Source organism: Thermobia domestica, chromosome 11 (assembly GCF_964235325.1).
Source record: "Thermobia domestica chromosome 11, izTheDome1.hap1.1, whole genome shotgun sequence".
NCBI lineage: Eukaryota > Metazoa > Arthropoda > Insecta > Zygentoma > Lepismatidae > Thermobia > Thermobia domestica.
Window position 1 is genome coordinate 260,320,795 of NC_137464.1, and position 20,020 is coordinate 260,340,814.

The window sequence follows — 20,020 nt, forward strand, 5'->3', positions numbered from 1 at the left end:
TGAAGCTTGAAAATGATAAGAATATAATTTTACCAGCAAGATATTTACCCATGGAAGCATCAAAACAAGAAGAACTACTGTGTTTCTTAAATACTGGATCTGTATCTTTATGTTACAAAGGATTCTTGGGTCGAAGTCATCAACTTGAATTTAGTACACAGCAATTGTGATGAAATCATGAATCAGCACATTTCTTTCCAATGACGTCAGCCGTAGTTGTATGAATTTGGTTGGTCGGCATGACGTCAGCAACTGTGATGAAATCATGAATTCAAACGTCAGCACATTCCTTTCCAATGACGTCAGCAATAACTATAAACCAGCAAATACAGTGTCATCCCACGAAATCATTTGAGCAAGTGCTTTTCAGGAGGAAAGATGTGTACTTCTAACGATAAAGAATTCCTCTTCGCAAGCTATTATCCAATAAATATATTTCAAACAAAACATGTGATGATTGGTATCAGTGGTAGAACATTTGAACCTGTGATTCGATTGGGCAAAGCAGAACAATTTGGTGTACAACTGACCTGTGAAGAATGGCAAATATTATGTTCACGAATCGACCAAATGAACGATTATTTTCATGATGAGCTAAATGTGACCATAGTCAAATCATTAGGCTCAAATCATGAAGTGGTGATGCGTACAGTCCTCGAAGAGAAGATGGTGCTGTTACGTAAAAAGAGTACATTTCATGTCCCTCGCAACATGGTGTATCTAACGGAAACAGAATGGAACAAATTTATCAGCGTATTCCAGTGCGCGAAACATGCAGTGGAAGTGTGCAACAAAACTAGTATATTCCTGAAAAAGTACTATTTTGAAAAATGTGTTATGCATATTGTACAACATGTATCTAGATATTGTGATGGTTGTCAACATCGTTCGTGGGTGCATACCTGTATTGATAAACAGTTTATTTGTGATCAAATGGACATTGAGTTTCCACCAATTGATATCGCAATAGATCTTAAAAGACTTCAACTGGAATTAAAATTATATGCTAAAGACAAACTAGTGCAAGAAGTTCAAAATACATTGTATCGACAATATCCAGAACCACTATCTGGTATGGATGTATGTGGAGTGTAATAAAATGATCCATTTTCAATGATTTGTGTTTTTTCATTTCAAGTACAACCCCATGCTCTGACGTGCACCACAATGTTGCCAGAGGTTTTACTTCTAAACAGTTTCGGTTCTTTACCAATGAGTGCACAAACTTTTAAAAATGTCAAACCAAAATTTTGAAACAAACATTTCAAACAAAAATCTTTGAAACAAAATTTTGAAACGAAAAAAATTCAAACAAAAAATTTCAAACGAAAAAATTCAAACAAAATTTTGAAACGAAAAAAAATTCAAACAAAATTTTGAAACAAAAAAAAATTCAAACAAAAAAATTTGGAAACGAAAAATTTCAAACAAAAATTTTAAACAAAATTTTGAAACGAAAAATTTTTAAACAAAAAAATTTTGAAACAAAAGTTGTCCAAAAAAATTTCAAACAAAATTTCGAAACAAAAAGTTTCAAACAAAAAAATTTCAAACTAAAAAAATTTTACGTTTCACGGTTAACCGTCAAACTTTATCCGGTTTTTAACTATTCGATTAACAAATAAACGGTTTCAGTGAGTGCAAAATGTTGAACGAAACCAAGATTTTTAAATGTTAAACAAAACTTAAAACTGAATACAGCAAAGATTTGAAAATCATCAACCAATCAGATTGCACGAAAGATAGTGATCAACCAATCAGATTGCAGGAAAGATAGTGATCATCCAATCAAATTGCATTAACAATAACTTTGCTAGTGTCAGATTACATCACCTTATGATTAAATTTCAAACTGTTGTAGCATGTATTGCCTTTCGTCTATGAGTCATAAGATTCAATAAGGTTAGCTATCAGATTTCAAATCAATCACCACCAATGATCTTAGACTATGAGCTGTGACTAAAGTTCAATGTATTGTTTCAAATTTCGCACCTTATGTTAAAATTCTGTTTATCACCATTCCCAAATTGAAAGAATACTTCTCTTGATATACCTAAGTCTTAGAGTTAATATGTTCAATAAGGTCAATAATGTCCGTCAATTGTTTACCTGAGTAGAACCAACTGTTTAAGTGTGTACTCAAACTTAAGAAGTACCACAACAAAGGAAATGAATCCCTGTACACTACCTCATCAAGGACAATCACGTGGTACAACGTCTTGCTTACGTTTATATTTGGCGGGAATAATCAAAACCAATGACACATTATCAAATTATCCTACAAAGTTTCAATGTACCAATGTCCTGGACTCCTAATCCCATCATAGATCAATAACCGATCACGTGATCCTAATGATTTACCCAAAGAACAATTACCAATTATTGATATGACAATAAGAAATGTACCCCTTCCAAAATTTAAGATTGGTACACAAATACACCTGTGTCTTATGAAAAAGTAATAAATCCTGTACTTATTCAATAATAAAGCCGGTCAATAACATTTAAATTTTAAATATTTGGCCATAAGAGGAACATCAACATCTACAATGGGGCTTAGAAAACGTTTACCGAATTTTGTTATTTGATAATTCCCAAATTTAAAAGGGAACATAAACATATAAAGGTAATAAACCATATAACGTGCTAAATAGGTGTCAATAACCTCCGAAATTTGATTTTTGGTAGTTCTTTACCTATGAAAAGGGAACGATGTGGACCATCCAAATTTATAGTGGTACATATTGGAGACCTGTACTATGATACCAAATGCTTGAGGAGGTTCTATTACCTTATATGGTTATATGGTCATGTATATAGGTTCATTTCCTATCATAAGATAAGGGGTGGGCCAAAGTACCCCTCCCAAATTTTTAAAGGGGTGCACAAATGTGCCTTTGTCTTATGATAGGGAATAGACCCCTATACATAACCATATAAGGTAATAGGACTTCATCCAAGGAAATAAATTGGGCCAAAATACCAAACACGTGGTACAACGTATTGCTTACGTTTATATTTTTGGCAATTTGTACCGCTAAAAGGGAACGAGGTGGACCACCCAAATTTATCATAATACATGTTAGGGTCCAGTACTATAATACCAAATATATAAAATGAGCAATTTCTAAAATTTAAGGGGTGGGCCAAAGTACCCCTCCCAAATTTTTAAAGGAGTGCACAAATGTACCTATGTCTTATGATAGGGAATAGACCCCTATACATAACCATATAACCATATAAGGTAATAGCCCCTCATCCAAGAGGATAAATTGGGCCAAAAGACCAAACACGTGGTACAACGTAATGCTTACGTTTATATTTTGACAATTTTGTACCCCTAGAAGGCAACGAGGTGGACCATCCAAATTTATCATAATACATGTTAGGATCCGGTACTATAATACCAAATGTTTAAATTGGGCAATTTCCAAAATTTAAGGGGTGGGCCAAAGTACCCCTCCCAAATTTTTAAAGGAGTGCACGAATATACCCATATCTTATGAAAGGTAATGGACCCCTGTATACGCCCATATAACTATATAGGATAATAACACCTCATCAAAGGGGATAAAATCGACCAAAAACCAAACACGTGGTATAACGTAATGCTTACGTTTATATTTTGACAATTTTGTACCCCTAGAAGGGAACGAGGTGGACCACCCAAATTTAACCTAATACATGTTAGGGTCCAGTACTATAATACCAAATGTTTAAATTGGGCAATTTCCAAAATTTAAGGGGTGGGCCAAGGTACCCCTCCCAAATTTTTCAAGGGGTGCATTAATATACCCATGTCTTATGAAAGGTAATGGACCCCTGTATACGCCCATATAACTATATAGGATAATAACACCTCATCAAAGGGGATAAAATCGACCAAAAACCAAACACATGGTATAACGTATTGCTTACGTTTATATTTTGACAATTTTGTACCCCTAGAAGGGAACGAGGTGGACCACCCAAATTTATCATAATACATGTTAGGATCCGGTACTATAATACCAAATGTTTAAATTGGGCAATTTCCAAAATTTAAGGGGTGGGCCAAAGTACCCCTCCCAAATTTTTAAAGGAGTGCACAAATATACCCATATCTTATGAAAGGTAATGGACCCCTATACATGACCATATAACTATATAGGATAATAACACCTCATCAAAGGGGATAAAATCGACCAAAAACCAAACACGTGGTATAACGTATTGCTTACGTTTATATTTTGGCAATTTTGTACCCCTAAAAGGGAATGAGGTGGACCATCCAAATTTAACCTAATACATATTAGGGTCCTGTACTATAATACCCAATGTTTAAATTGGGCAATTTCCAAAATTTAAGGGGTGGGCCAAGGTACCCCTCCCAAATTTCTCAATGGGTGCATTAATATACCCATGTCTTATGAAAGGTAATGGACCCCTGTATACGCCCATATAACTATATAGGGTAATAACACCTCATCAAAGGGGATAAATTAGGTCAAAAACCCCCGAAATTTCAATTTTTGGCAATTTTTTACCCATGAAAGGGAACGACATAGACACCCAATATTGATAGAGGTACATACTATGGTCCTAGGCTACCACACCCAATTTTTAGATTTGGCAATTTCCAAAATTTAAGGGGGGTGGTCCTATGTACCCCTGCCAAAATTTAGGGGGTGGGCCAAGGTACCCCTGCCAAAATTTAGAGGGGGTGGTCCTAGGTACCCCTAGGTCATTGACCCCGGGCCAGGTCATTGACCTTTCACCCCGGTCATGAAAGAGAGTGAGGATGAGTCATTCGGCCATACGTCGGGGACTACTACTATTATTGCACTGTCCACAATATCTGGACGTTTCCCCGAACGCTACGTCGTACCTGTCGCACCAGGAAGGCCCTGTAGTACTGCGCGGTCACTGTTCTGCCATGTGGAAAAAAGTGACAAACAATGACACCCCTGACGTCATACGCGACGATCACATCAATTTGACTGGGGAAGGATTCTGACGGAACTTCTACCTCCTTGGTGATCCAGCTTGTCGCCACTCCGCGGACTGGCGTTTTAGTTCTGGTTCGTATGCCCTGGCTCAAAATTCATCGATGGCGATTATTCGTGGCAAGAATTGATCGCCGTCCTGTTGCCAGCGTGCAAGGTGGTCGGAGCATATTGCATAGCGCATCCACCTTTGAACTTCGGTCAGTGCATGCGGTACCCACCGCGATGCGATTTTGTTTAGTTGCAGCTCATTACGCAATATCCTGTGGACGGTGCGTTTCTCGATGCCACTTGCCTCCGCCAACTCCAGTAGCGTCCATCATCCCTCTTCATCCAGGAGCTGCTCGATGACGGCACGTGCCACGTAGGTTCGCACACTGACAGGTCGTCCCGAACATTGCTCATCACTGGTTGACACACGTCCTTGCTGAAACTTTCCTACCCACCGTGCTACTGTCCGGTATGGTAGGGCATTATTCCCAAGGGCTTTCACTAATTCACTGTGACATTCCATCGCATTTCTCCCTCGAAGAACGGCTATTTTGATGTAAGCGCGCTGCTCAACACGGGTTACTTCCATCTCGCACGACGCTCACCAACTGACTGATTTCACTGCCCTCGCTGTGCTACTACCAGCTATCACAGAGCCATCTGTTATTATGCATACACACTATGCCTGCAGAACTTCCACACGACACATAGAAGTTTGTGATCCGCTCACATATCTCTAAGAAAAAAATAGTTGCCATGACTTTTGCCCCAACCCTCGTAATAGTATATAGGCTATTGGATACATGTTTCAAATCATACCAGATGAAATACATCATAAATAAAACAGGTGCGTAAACTCCTCCTGTAAAGCAATATTTTGATTAACACAATTATCATCAACAACAACATATCAGCTATACCGTTGCGTTTCATATCTTCGTTAATAAAATTACCCACGTATTAAACACTAGTAACATATTCTAGTTTCTTTGTTCAACTTCGATAATTACCACAGTTTCCATCATCTTAGCCGCAAAGATTTCATTGTTTTGTATTTATTTTCATCTCAAATTATTTTCACAATTCTTCTATATCTTTTCTGCCGTATTGTTAATTTTGATTAAAATTCAGCAACACATATCATGTGGAAACCAAATATGCTAGTCCCTTTAGTTTCTATGAAAGTAACCTCTACCCTAATCGAACGTTTTTTATTCGCTACTCTTCTAAAAAGTAAATAATGTCACTGAAAGACAAAATGTTTTGTCAAACATCTCTTCCAACTTCACTATCCTATACATGTATTGCATTCTAACTTTTAGGGCCATATGCAGAGTCGTTTTGACCTATGATTAGCGCCATACTAAGGGTTTGACTAACGCACGGTTATCAGAAGTATATTTAGAATTTCTGATTAGCACGTAGTAGTTGACTAAGTTAACCCCATGTGACTAGTTAACTTAGACTACAGGGTAGTCTGGTTTAGACACAATAAACTTACATTATGAAAATACAAAGGCAATTAACTACCTGTCTTTTTACCCTTTCACCTCATTGGGTGAATTATCTATGAAGCAGCTATTAAGCTGAGTCCTCTACAATAGCTGAACTTTTCCTTAAGGTGAACAATGAGAGATTAGCAGAAGATTTCCAGTTTTTTTAGGGATACACACAACTGATCGATAAATTATCTTCCCTTATAATTACAACACAATAGTTCTATTGTCGCTAATATTAATTGATTTCTACTTATTTCCCCTGTAAACACATCCCTCAAAAATGAGTAAGTTAAATATAATTCCATTTCGTAACTATTTATAAGTTGTTTTGTTTGTCAAACTACAAACGATACGTTTCGAATTTCGAATTCGAATTTCAAATATTTTTCATTTTTACAGATCGCGCATGCGCAGGTCTAGATTTACTTAGTTGCCACATTTATTTTTCTCACCTATGTATTGGGGTTATATTAGTAATCATACCCAAATCAACTTATTAGCTGAACTCCAAGTAGACACCTCTGAATACCAAAGAGTACACCCTCTTTAGTACAGAACTAATACCACACTAACTAATCGCGTGACTAACATTTGATTAACGAATTCTCTCAGAATACCGTCCATAATGATTTGTCCATATCTTAGTTTCTTTCGAGTCTGATCTTTCATTTTATCCGAAGCCCATCTCAACCCATTTCATCTTGTGATTCCACTACGCACAACACAAATTGTGATATTTGAACCAAATATTAACGAATCGAAATGTGTACAAACCCTCTGCTCAAGATTTATAATAGCATCTTTTCCTTGAAACATTGGCGACTTGGCCCGAGCAGCAACACTATCCAATTTCGTAGTGGTCGGAGCAGACACTCGGGTGATCACCTCTGCAGTTCCTGGAGCCGACGATTCATCGTCTTCTTCCATCACAGGTATCTCTTTCAGCATTAACGAAGGCTCAGTAGGAACTTGCAGCATCAAGGCCTGAAAACATATTAACTTTTAAGATACAATTAATTAAAACACTAATTAATAATTAAAGCTAATTAGATTAATTAAGACATGTATAAATTAAGCAAAGTTTGCAAAACTGCTTAACATTCCGAGAACTCTTTGAAATTACACCTACCAAAAAGTATTACAATGTTACAGAAACAAAGTAAATCAAAAAGTTTTGTTAAAAATTTCACGAATGTGCCATTTTAAGCAATACAAATCAAATTTAACCATTTTTATTAATATTTCCAGAGTGGTTTGAGATATCAAATTGCCGTAAACGGCATTATGATCTTTATATATGTTGAAAACATCTACGTAATTCAATATGATACTTATTTTAACTAATTTCTCGAAATAAATTCCGTCCACAAAGAACCCAAGTCAAAAACTTCGGTTTGTAGTGACTTTGTTTCTACGTGTTTGAAATATACCATATGATGACCGTAGTAATAGACACTAGATTACTTTAGATTGCATTATTCCGTCCGCGTTACTTGCGTAGTTACTGTTGTAGAACCCTCCAAAAATTTGGTTATTTTTTTATATTTGCGATACTCTCATGTCCTTAGTTTGCAACACTGCGTAATAAGTGTAAAATTGTACATTTTTGCTTTACATGCAGATTTAAATATGTACCGGTAATAAGCTGGTGTAATGCTACTTGAAAAAAATCAACTTCATCAAGTTGGCAACACTGTTAATCGGGTGATATTGAAAAGTATGCCAAATAATGTTTCCCTGTCGATATTTGCGTGTACGAAATGTCACTGTTTTCCATTTATTAGTTTAAAAGTTACAAGAACGTATCAAGATAATGGGTTCATTCAGTATATTTGTGAAATATTAACAAAATCGCCTGAATCATATTCTAAAACTACTTTAATACGGTAGTAGAGAGAACAATTTAACATACGAAGATAGGTTTTCTTCCGCAATAATTTTATTATAAAATTTCTGGTATATACAATATTACGCGAAGTCACTATAAGTGTGGTCCTAAGACCAATACAAAGTTCTCTACGTAATTTGGGTAAATAGGTGTCCGTAGGCCCAGGTAGCAAAGGGAAGGATTGCGCAGAAGTCCAGGCAAGCTGACGAGGAAACGGTCTTAAGTGTAAACAACCGATTTGGCTGAGGTCGGGATATGCGTTACGGGAGACCAAAGTAGGAGACACGTCTTTTGGCGTTTGGGCCCATACGCAGAAATTTCCGAAATACGGGGCCCCAAAGTGGCCCTACATGCTATAACCATGAAGCGAATGACGTTACTTGTACACAACCCATTTGGCTGGGGTCCGGATATGTGTTACGAGAGACCAAAGTAGGAGACACGTATTTTAGCGTTTGGACCCATACGCAGAAATTTCCGAAATACAGGGACCCAAAGTGGCCCTACATGCTATAACTAGGAAGCGAATGACGTTACTTGTACACAACCGATTTGGCTGGGGTCCGGATATGTGTTACGGAAGACCAAAGTTAGAGACACGTATTTTGGCGTTTGGGCCCATACGCAGAAATTTCCGAAACACGGGGCCCCAAACTGGCTCTACATGCTATAACTAGGAAACGAATGACGTTACTTGTACACAACCGATTTGGCTGGGGTCCGGATATGTGTTACGGAAGACCAAAGTAGGAGACACGTATTTCAGCGTTAAGGCAAATACGCAGAAATTATCGAAATACGGGACCCCAAAGGGGCCCTACATACCATAACTAGGAAGCGAATGACGTTACTTGTACACAACCGAATTGGCTGGGTCCGGATATATGTTACAGGAGACCAAAGTAGGAGACACTATTTTGGCGTTTGGGCCCATACGCAGAAATTTCTGAAATACGGGACCCCAAAGTGGCCCTACATGTTATAACTAGGAAGCGAATGACGTTACTTGTACACAACCGGTTTGGCTGGGATCTGGATATGGCTATTATAAGCCCAAGTCGAAGACATGTAATTTAACTTCCGACAAAACCTGACAGGGCGGCAAACTTTACTTCCGCCACTGTGCCCAGTTTCCTGACAGCACACGCTGTATCGATTAAATGTTAATGTTCACTCTCTTGCACAAAAGTGTACCGCCCGGTTTCCACACATCCTAGCCATAAAAATACAAGCGAAAAACGCAAACATTCTTTGGCTCCCTTGACACCCTCGTGGTCAGCAGATCCCCCTCGACGGCTCGTTCCAGCTGCATGGGTACCACATACGGCAACTTTATGGCCTTATTGAAAATCTACCAATATCGGACCCTGTACATTCGACATTCCTCTTTGTGGGACCTAACAACAAACATATTCCAACCCATGCCAACATTCTGCACCAGTAACGCCACTCGCTTCCTAGTTATGGTATGTAAGGCATTGCGGCCCCGTACTTCGGAAATTTTTGTGTATGGGCCCAAACGCCAAAATACGTGTCTCCTACTTTGATCTCCCGTAACAAATATCCGGACCCCAGCCAAATCGGTTGTATACAAGTAACGTCATTTGCTTCCTAGTTATAACATGTAGGGCCACTTTGGGGTCCCGTATTTCGGGAAATTCTGCGTATGGACCCAAACGCCAAAATACGTGTCTCCTACTTTGATCTCCCGTAACACATATCCAGACCCCAGCCAAATAGGTTCTGTAAAAGTAACGTTATTCTCTTGCTAGTTATAGCATGTGGGGCCACTTTGGGGCCCCGTATTTCGGAAATTTCTGCGTATGGGCCCAACGCCAAATTACGTGTCTCCTACCTTGGTCTCCCGTAACACACATCCGAACCCCAGCCAAATCGGTTGTGTACAAGTAACGTCATTTGCTTCAAAGTTATAGCATGTAGGGCCACTTTAGGGCCCCGTATTTCGATAATTTCTGCGTATGGGCCCAAACGCCAAAATACGTGTCTCCTACTTTGGTCATCTGTAACACATATCCGGACCCCAGCCAAATCGGTTGTGTAAAAGTAACGTCATTCTATTCGTAGTTATAAAATGTAGGGCCACTTTGCGGCCCCGTATTTCGGAAATTTCTGCGTATGGGCCCAAACGCCAAAATACGTGTCTCCTACTTTGGTCTCCGGTAACACATATCCCGAACCCAGCCAAATCGGTTGTGTTCAAGTAACGTCATTCGCTTCCTAGTTATAGCATGTAGGGCCACTTTGGGTCCCTGTATTTCGGAAATTTCTGCGTATGGGTCCAAACGCTAAAATACGTGTCTCCTACTTTGGTCTCTCGTAACACATATCCGGATCCCAGCCAAATGGGTTGTGTACAAGTAACGTCATTCGCTTCCTAGTTATAGCATATAGGGCCAGTTTGGGGCCCCGTATTTCGGAAATTTCTGCGTATGGGCCCAAACGCCAAAATACGTGTCTCCAACTTTGGTCTCCCGTAACACATATCCCGACCTCAGCCAAATCGGTTGTTTACACTTAAGACCGTTTCCTTGTGAGTGGAAGTGGTTTATGAATTCTCATAGCTGTATTCAAGCAAAGAGAGGTTGATGTCCCGCAGATCTCCAGTCAAGCTAGGTGGTTGCGGTTAGGATTCTCTCAGAGTTCCAGGCAAGCTAGGAGGCTTGAATTAGGTTCAATTCCTCATAGCTGCAGGTAAGCTAAGAAAGGGGATTTGACCAGACGAAACTAATGTCCATTAAGATGTTAGATGGGTGGTTTATACCCTCTTCTGAATAGAGGTGGGGCTGATGTTCCTCTCCTCTTACATGACCAGATAATGATGAGAATTCCTGTCGTCTGCTTCATGTAGTAATTGTAGTACAAGAGTAAGTGGTTTAGGAATCCTTAGTGCTCCAGAAAAGCAAAGAAAGGTTGATGTCCCGCAGAGCTCCAGTCAAGCTAGATGGTTGCGGTTAGGATTCTTTCAGAGCTCCAGTCAAGCTAGGAGGCTTGAATTAGGTTAAACTTTCTCATAGCTGCAGGTAAGCTAAGAAAGGGGGAATTGACCAGTCGAAACTGATGTCGATGGAGATGTGACATGATGTTTTATTCCACCTTCTGAACAACGGTGGCGCTAGTGTTCCTCTTCTGTTGCATGACCAGATGATGATAAGGACTCCTGTCGTCAATGCTTCGTGTAGTAATTGTAATAGATCACATGGTTTTGTCTATAAATAAGAACTACGTATTTATGTTTACAAATATAGACCAATTGTAGGGTGTTACAACATCTTTTAAAATCTTTTAAGAAAACAATAAACTGATTTTGTGAGTTTTCCATGAAAAATCAGTTGAGACACATTGTATGGTTATTAATGTAAAGTGGATTCATGTAATATGAACAAAATCATCTTAATTGCTTTTGAGAAAGTCATCCGAAAACCCATCCATAGAGTGAACAATCCTTACTTTCTGTCTTTCACGAAAATTGAGTAATGCCATATTATAGGGCTGTTAATGGAAATTTTAACATGAAGTACTAGCAGCGTTCACCCCGCTTCGCTGGGGTCACCCCGGAACGCAATAAACTTTGTTACTTAGATAATTTTTACTTTTTCGCTTTCAAGTGATATGATAAAAACCATAGAAGATTGCAGTAAATGTTAACATTATATCGCCTGTCATTTATGTTAACCCGCCGAGTGACACGGTCATGTGGGTTGCATATAAATACGGTTAGATTTAGCTATGATGAGCTAACAAAGGATTTCTACGTTATGCACACTCGAATGGTCAATTATCTCAAGACACTGGTAATTGAAAATTAAAGTGATATGATAAAAACCATCTAGGGTCCAAATCTTAATAACCCCCCAAAAATGAAAGAAATTGGTTCAGCCGTATTAGCGTGATGAGCTAACAAAGGATTTGTACGTTCTCTTTTATATATATAGATAAAGAAAATTGCCTGAGACGTGTTTGAGAGGAAGTATGGAATAACTTAACCCTTGTGAATATTTCCCAGAGAAAGTACTTATAGAATTTGTTGTTGAAATAGTGATTTATGAAATACAGGGCTTGTCCGTAATGAGGCGGCGTTCCAGTCAATAGCAGCGCGTTCCTCGGCGGGGGGATTTATGGTGGGGGTCGAAGCTAAGCAACACACTGAGTGGCAGTCGCGTCCTAGTTCTGACGCATGGTGCAAAAGCTATTTTTAAATTTTTGTCACGACAGAGAAATTAAGTGTTCGCTGGAGCAGCATTACACGATTAAATTTTGCTTTCATCTGGGCAAAACCGCCTTGGAGACACTAACCTTGGTCAAGAAGGCTTACAAAGACGACTTCCTATCAAGGATTCAGGTTTTCCAGTGGTTCAGTGAGTTCAAGAACAGACGGGAGACCGTTGAAGACATTGAGCGATCTGGACGCCCTTCAACGAGTGGTTTGGACAAAAATGTGACCAAAGTGAAAAAAATCTTCTGGACTGCGACCTGTAATCGCGTAGCGCTGCTTCAGCGAACACTCCATTTCTCACGTTCTCTGCCATGACAAAAACTCAAAAACAACTTTTGCGCCAGAAGTGATCCTCGCTGCGTCAGAGCTCGGACGCAACTGCCGCCCGGTGCGTTGCTTAGCTTAGGCCCCCCACCACAAATGTCTAGTGTTGCCACTGCTAGTACTTTCGTACTAGATCTAGTACCTTTTATAATATTTTAGCATTCTAGTACGTTCACCAACAAATCTAGTACTTTTCTCTCCTCTTCTTTTCTCATAAATACATTTGGGAGAGAAAAAGGAATCTCATGAAAATTTGGGAATGTACGAAAATATCACTGTTCTAGGTAACTTTTTTCCTTTTTATTTTCAACAGTGGTTTTTACAAGAACGGAAGTGGGACAGGAGTCGACCGGTCGCCTCCTCCAACTAATAAATGATCACAGTAAACAATATTACGTATTCGGTTATTCTTTTAAACAGTAGCTATTAAGGAATTAAAACTCGATTTTCTCAAGAACCTTATTTTATGATATTTGTCGTTTTCTCCCGACATCATCAATATATGTCATACTTGTAGTAGTAATCGCGGCACTCTGCCGAACTCTTAATAATCCAATTTGGGTCCCCATGGACCATAGTGAATGAATCAGGGATGCTTTGGCCCGGGATTACGTCACCTATTGAAATTTTGCTTATGCTTATTCAGGGGCCATGCACGATGGTACGAATGAGTCAGAGGTACCTTGGTCCTGCTATGACGTCATTGAATTGTGAGTATTGGATCAGAGGTCATGATGATTCTTTAAAATTACTAAAAATATGGTCTTGATGATTCATTACGTTATGAAATAGTACAGGTTTTCGAATGCTTTCGTTCCCTTTTATGGCATAAAATTTGGAGATTGTTATCCATGGACTAACACGGATGCAAATGAAATCTTTTAGTTTTACGTCCCACGCTTATGTCGTTTAGGCTAAAGGAGACGGTGACGATAAGAAAGGAATGAAAGTGTGGGAGAAAATTGGAGCATAATGTTGCCACCACAAAACTATTTTCGAGGTGTTTAAATCAGGGACCACATACAGCAGAGGTGAACGCTCTACCATTGAGTCACCGCACCTTTACTGGTATGAATGAATTAGAGGTGGTTGGTTCGAGCTAATATGTTTGTTTGACGTCACTGAACTGGGATTTTTAGCTTGGAACTTATGATGGCTTGTTTCGTTCCCTTTTATGGGTATAAAATTACCAAAACAAGGTTTGATCTCTTTCTTGATGATCTATTACATTATGAATTAGTAGACCTCAGTAATAGTATAAATTAGTATTAGTATTAATATGAAACTCGAAAACTTTGGAGTTCCTTCGTGGCTAACCGGTTAGCGTATGCGCCTTTAACGTGGGAGACCAGAGTTTGATTCCCGGAAGAAGCTCATGCGGTTCGGATTGTTATCCCTTTGATGAGATGGACTAACACTGGTGCAAATGAAAAATCTTTAGTTTTACGTCTCACGATTATGCCGATTATGCTAAAGGAGACGGTGACGATGAGAAAGGAATGAAAGTGTGGGAGAAAAATGGAGCATAATGTTGTCCATCACAAAACTATTTTCTCGGGGGTTTGAACCAGGACCCCATAAAGCAGAGGTGAACGCTCTATCACTGAGCCACCACGTCCCTTACTGGTGCGAATGAAGTAGAGGTATTTGGTTTGAGCTAATGTGTTTGTTTGATGTCGGAGTGACCCTATTTCACTTTTGGGACCCCCATACATGGACCATAGCGAATGAGATAGAGATGTTTTGGTTCGGGATTGCATTATCTATTGAAATTTTTGCTTATGTTTAGTCAGGGGGCAGGGGTCACTCAGGACACATAAGATCACCTTGATTTACATCAGGAGTTGGGGGGCGGGAGGGGAGTATCGGACCTCGTTCCCTTTGATGATTATTGATTTTGGAGCCTTATTACGTTATATGGAGGCGTATTTAAAATTATTTCCTTAAATTTGATAAGTACTTTGTGATCCACTTTGTTCCGTTTCAGGGGTGAACATGGATACCTTGCAATCGTTCCGAGTTCGATTCTTGGTGCTAGTTTAGGAAATGTTGAATTTAACGTCCCCAGCGAAAACGATGGTGATGAGAAATGATAGGACGAAACAGGGGAAAACATGTTCCCTTTTTAGGGGTACAAAATTGCCAAAATATAAACGTAAGCAATACGTTGTACCACGTGTTTGGTCTTTTGGCCCAATTTATCCTCTTGGATGAGGTCCTATTACCTTATATAGTTATATGGGCGTATACAGGGGTTCATTATCTTTCATAAGATATGGATATATTTGTGCACCCCTTTAAAATTTGGGTGCTCCACACCCTTCAATTTTGGAAATTGCCCAATTTAAACATTTGGTATAATAGTATAGGGCTCTAATATATATTATTATAAATTTGGGTTGTCCACCTCGTTCCTTTTAGGGGCACAAAATTACCAAATTTTAGTGCAACCACGTGTTTGGTATTTTGGCTCATTTTATCACCTTGGATGAGGTCCTATTACCTTATATAGTTATATGGACGTATACAGATGTACATTTCCTATTATAAGACATAGGTACATTTGTGCACCCCTTTAAAATTTGGGAGGAGTACCATAGCCACCCCTTAAATTTTGGAATTTTTCCAGTTTAAGCATTCGGTATTATACTACTGGACTCTAATATGTATCATGATAAATTTGGGTGGTTCACTTCGTTCCCTTTTTAGGGGTACAAAATTGCCAAATATAAACCTAAGCAATATGATGTACCACGTGTTTGGTTTTTTGATCCAATTTATCCTCTTGGATGAGAACTTATTACCTTATATGGTTATATGGTCATGTATAGGGGTCTATTCCCTATCATAAGACATAGGTACATTTGTGCATCCCTTGAAATTTTGGGAATGGTTCCTTGGCCCACCCCTTAAATTTTAGAAATTGCCCAACCACGTGTTTGGTCTTTTGGCCTAATTTATTCTTTTGGATGATGTCCTATTACATTATATGGTTATATGGTTATATATAGGGGTTTATGCCCTATCATAAGACATAGGTACATTTGTGCACCCCTTTAAAAATTTGGGAGGTGTACCCTGGCCTACCCCTTAAATTTTGGAAATCGTCCAATTTAAACATTTGGTATAATAGTATAGAACCCTAATATAGATCACTATAATACCCCTATGCACTCCTCTTAAGCTTTTTGATAAGAGAGAACCACGATACTTTAAGGTTACCTTCTTGGTCTTGGTGTTAGTTCGTGTAATTTATATCTTAAATAACATTGACGGTTTAGTTAAAATCATCTCAAAATATTTTAGCCAAAATTTTTCACTGAGTGCAAAGAGGGAATTGTTTCACGGTTACCCGCCAAACGTTATCCGGTTTTTAACTATTCGATTAAAAAATTATCGGTTTTTAACTATTCGATTAACAAATAAACGGGTTTTAACTATTCGATTAAATTTTGAGTCCATTAATTTCCAGTTATTACAAAAGTTCAAGTGAAAAATTTGAAACTAAATTTTTTCGAACTCAAATTTTTCAAATCAAAAATATTCAAACTGAAATTTTCGAATTAAAAACATCAAAGTAAACTTTTCGAACAAAAAAGTTGAAATCAATATTTTCGAATTCAAATTTTCAAACAAAAGAAATCAAACTGAAATTTTCGAATTATAAACATCGAACCAAAATTTGAAATAAAACTTTTCGAATTTAACTTTTTAAACCAAACAATTTCACACTGAAATATTTTAAAGTAGAAATTCTAAACTAAAATTTTCGAATCAAAACATTTCAAACCAATTTTAGAACTAGAAAGTTGAAACTAAAATTTTCGAACAAAAAAAAATCGAAATAAAACTTTTCGAATTCAATTTTTTTTAAACCACACAATTTCCCACTGAAATTTTTGAACTAGAAATTTTAAATTAAAATTTTCGAACCAAAACATTTCAGTCCAAATTTTTGAACTAGAAAGTTGAAACTAAAATTTTCGAATTCAAATTTTTGAAACCAATCAGTTTCACACTGAAATTTTTGAACTAGAAATTTTAAGCTGACATTTTTCGAAAAAATGGAATCAAATTTTCGAACCAAAACATTTCAATCCAAATGTTAGAACTATAAAGTGGAAACTAAAATTTTCGAATTAAAAGTTTCAACCTGTTTTCGAACTAAAAAATTTTTATAACGAAATTTTCAAATCAAATTTTTGAACCTAAAATTTCAAACCAAAATTGTCGAACTGAAAGTTAAAGTTTCGAACAAAAGAAATAATTCGAAATTTTCAAACAAACTTCTTAAAATATTTAACCATAGCCGTTTACTGATTTTAAAATTTTAATTGTCTTGAAGAAATATTTGGGACTAAGTTTTGAGAGATGAACCGTTTGGTAAGCCATAGCCAGACCGAGACATTGATATTGCTTGAAATGAAGTTTAATCAAGCTTTATTTCATGAGACAGTACTAACTTACGATCCGTTTTAGTGCATTTTTTGTTTCAGATCAACGGCCAGCCATAATCGGACTTTTTTTTTTCCGCAACATCATGAAAGCACGCCAAGCTTCTTCTGGTCATAGCCGCTACGCTACGTAAAAACCTGAATCCCTACCACAGAACAAGCATAAACGCATATTTTTTCAAGACCTTGAATCGAACCTGGGACCATTTTAAGAAAAGGTTACTTACCACAGCGATTCTCCTCTGATGAGATCAAGAAACCTTAAAATCAATCAGGCTTGGTACTCCTTAGAACAAAACAAAACAAAATGCTAAGATGTTCAACAGGTTGACATTAAACATCTACCGCTCTCTCTCTCCCTCTCCCTCTCTCCCTCTCCTGTAATAACAAAGTACAACTTAAGATAGGTTGAATGGTTGGATTTCGTAATGAAACAAATGCGACTTCCTGTGGCAAGGTCGGTTAAGATGATTTCTGCAAGTGTCAGCATCAGCTGTACGATAACGTTTCATGGAAAGACTGACGAATGAAGTTTACGCACTATTGTGAAACAGCGATCCTTAATAGTAGAACGGCACAACACTGGTATCGTATTTCAGGGAAGAAATCAAACTGAGAACATCACAAACACGTTTTCAAGAAATCCTATTGCAGAACACCAAGCAAATTGAGCTTTAAATGATGTCACAAAGAAATCTGCAAATGCTGCATTCTTTACCGGTGACTAAACTGAGTGATTTCAAATGCAAAATCAAGATTTCTTTAAATTGAAAGTTGATTAGTTTATATTATAATATTGCTTCAAGAGATTGGCTGGGTCGATTGATCTCATCAGAGGAGAATCGCTGTGGTAAGTAACCTTTTCTTAAAATGGTCCCAGGTTCGATTCAAGGTCTTGAAAAAATATGCGTTTATGCTTGTTCTGTGGTAGGGATTCAGGTTTTTACGTAGCGTAGCGGCTATGACCAGAAGAAGCTTGGCGTGCTTTCATGATGTTACGGAAAAAAAAGTCCGATTATGGCTGACCGTTGATCTGAAACAAAAAATGCACTAAAACGGATCGTAAGTTAGTACTGTCTGATGAAATAAAGCTTGATTAAACTTCATTTCAAGCAATATCAATGTCTCGGTCTGGCTATGGCTTACCAAACGGTTCATCTCTCAAAACTTAGTCCCAAATATTTCTTCAAGACAATTAAAATTTTAAAATCAGTAAACGGCTATGGTTAAATATTTTAAGAAGTTTGTTTGAAAATTTCGAATTATTTCTTTTGTTCGAAACTTTAACTTTCAGTTCGACAATTTTGGTTTGAAATTTTAGGTTCAAAAATTTGATTTGAAAATTTCGTTATAAAAAATTTTTAGTTCGAAAACAGGTTGAAATTTTTAATTCGAAAATTTTAGTTTCCACTTTATAGTTCTAACATTTGGATTGAAATGTTTTGGTTCGAAAAATTTGATTCCATTTTTTCGAAAAATTTTAGCTTAAAATTTCTAGTTCAAAAATTTCAGTGTGAAACTGATTGGTTTCAAAAATTTGAATTCGAAAATTTTAGTTTCAACTTTCTAGTTCAAAAATTTGGACTGAAATGTTTTGGTTCGAAAATTTTAATTTAAAATTTCTAGTTCAAAAATTTCAGTGGGAAATTGTGTGGTTTAAAAAAAATTGAATTCGAAAAGTTTTATTTCGATTTTTTTTGTTCGAAAATTTTAGTTTCAACTTTCTAGTTCTAAAATTGGTTTGAAATGTTTTGATTCGAAAATTTTAGTTTAGAATTTCTACTTTAAAATTTTTCAGTGTGAAATTGTTTGGTTTAAAAAGTTAAATTCGAAAAGTTTTATTTCAAATTTTGGTTCGATGTTTATAATTCGAAAATTTCAGTTTGATTTCTTTTGTTTGAAAATTTGAATTCGAAAATATTGATTTCAACTTTTTTGTTCGAAAAGTTTACTTTGATGTTTTTAATTCGAAAATTTCAGTTTGAATATTTTTGATTTGAAAAATTTGAGTTCGAAAAAATTTAGTTTCAAATTTTTCACTTGAACTTTTGTAATAACTGGAAATTAATGGACTCAAAATTTAATCGAATAGTTAAAACCCGTTTATTTGTTAATCGAATAGTTAAAAACCGATAATTTTTAATCGAATAGTTAAAAACCGGATAACGTTTGGCGGGTAACCGTGAAACAATTCCCTCTTTGCACTCAGTGAAAAATTTTGGCTAAAATATTTTGAGATGATTTTAACTAAACCGTCAATGTTATTTAAGATATAAATTACACGAACTAACACCAAGACCAAGAAAGTAACCTTAAAGTATCGTGGTTCTCTCTTATCAAAACGCTTAAGAGGAGTGCATAGGGGTATTATAGTGATCTATATTAGGGTTCTATACTATTATACCAAATGTTTAAATTGGGCGATTTCCAAAATTTAAGGGGTGGGCCAGGGTGCCCCTCCCAAATTTTTAAAGGGGTGCACAAATATACCCATATCTTATGATAGGGCATAGACCCCTATATATAACCATATAATGTAATAGGACATCATCCAAGAGAATAAATTAGGCCAAAAGACCAAACACGTGGTTGGGCAATTTCTAAAATTTAAGGGGTGGGCCAAGGAACCATTCCCAAAATTTCAA

General features: G+C 37.2%; 1 protein-coding gene across 2 annotated transcripts in view; it reads right to left on the reverse strand.

Moving 5' to 3' along the window:
• Positions 1–20,020, reverse strand: part of LOC145664990 (uncharacterized) — a 111,569-nt gene that overhangs the window by 69,751 nt on the left and 21,798 nt on the right. For both annotated transcript variants that reach the window (XM_081732167.1, XM_081732166.1), the window contains exon 4: positions 7,250–7,459. In XM_081732167.1, the coding sequence (XP_081588293.1) occupies positions 7,250–7,459 (210 nt within the window). The remainder of the gene's footprint in view (positions 1–7,249; positions 7,460–20,020) is intronic.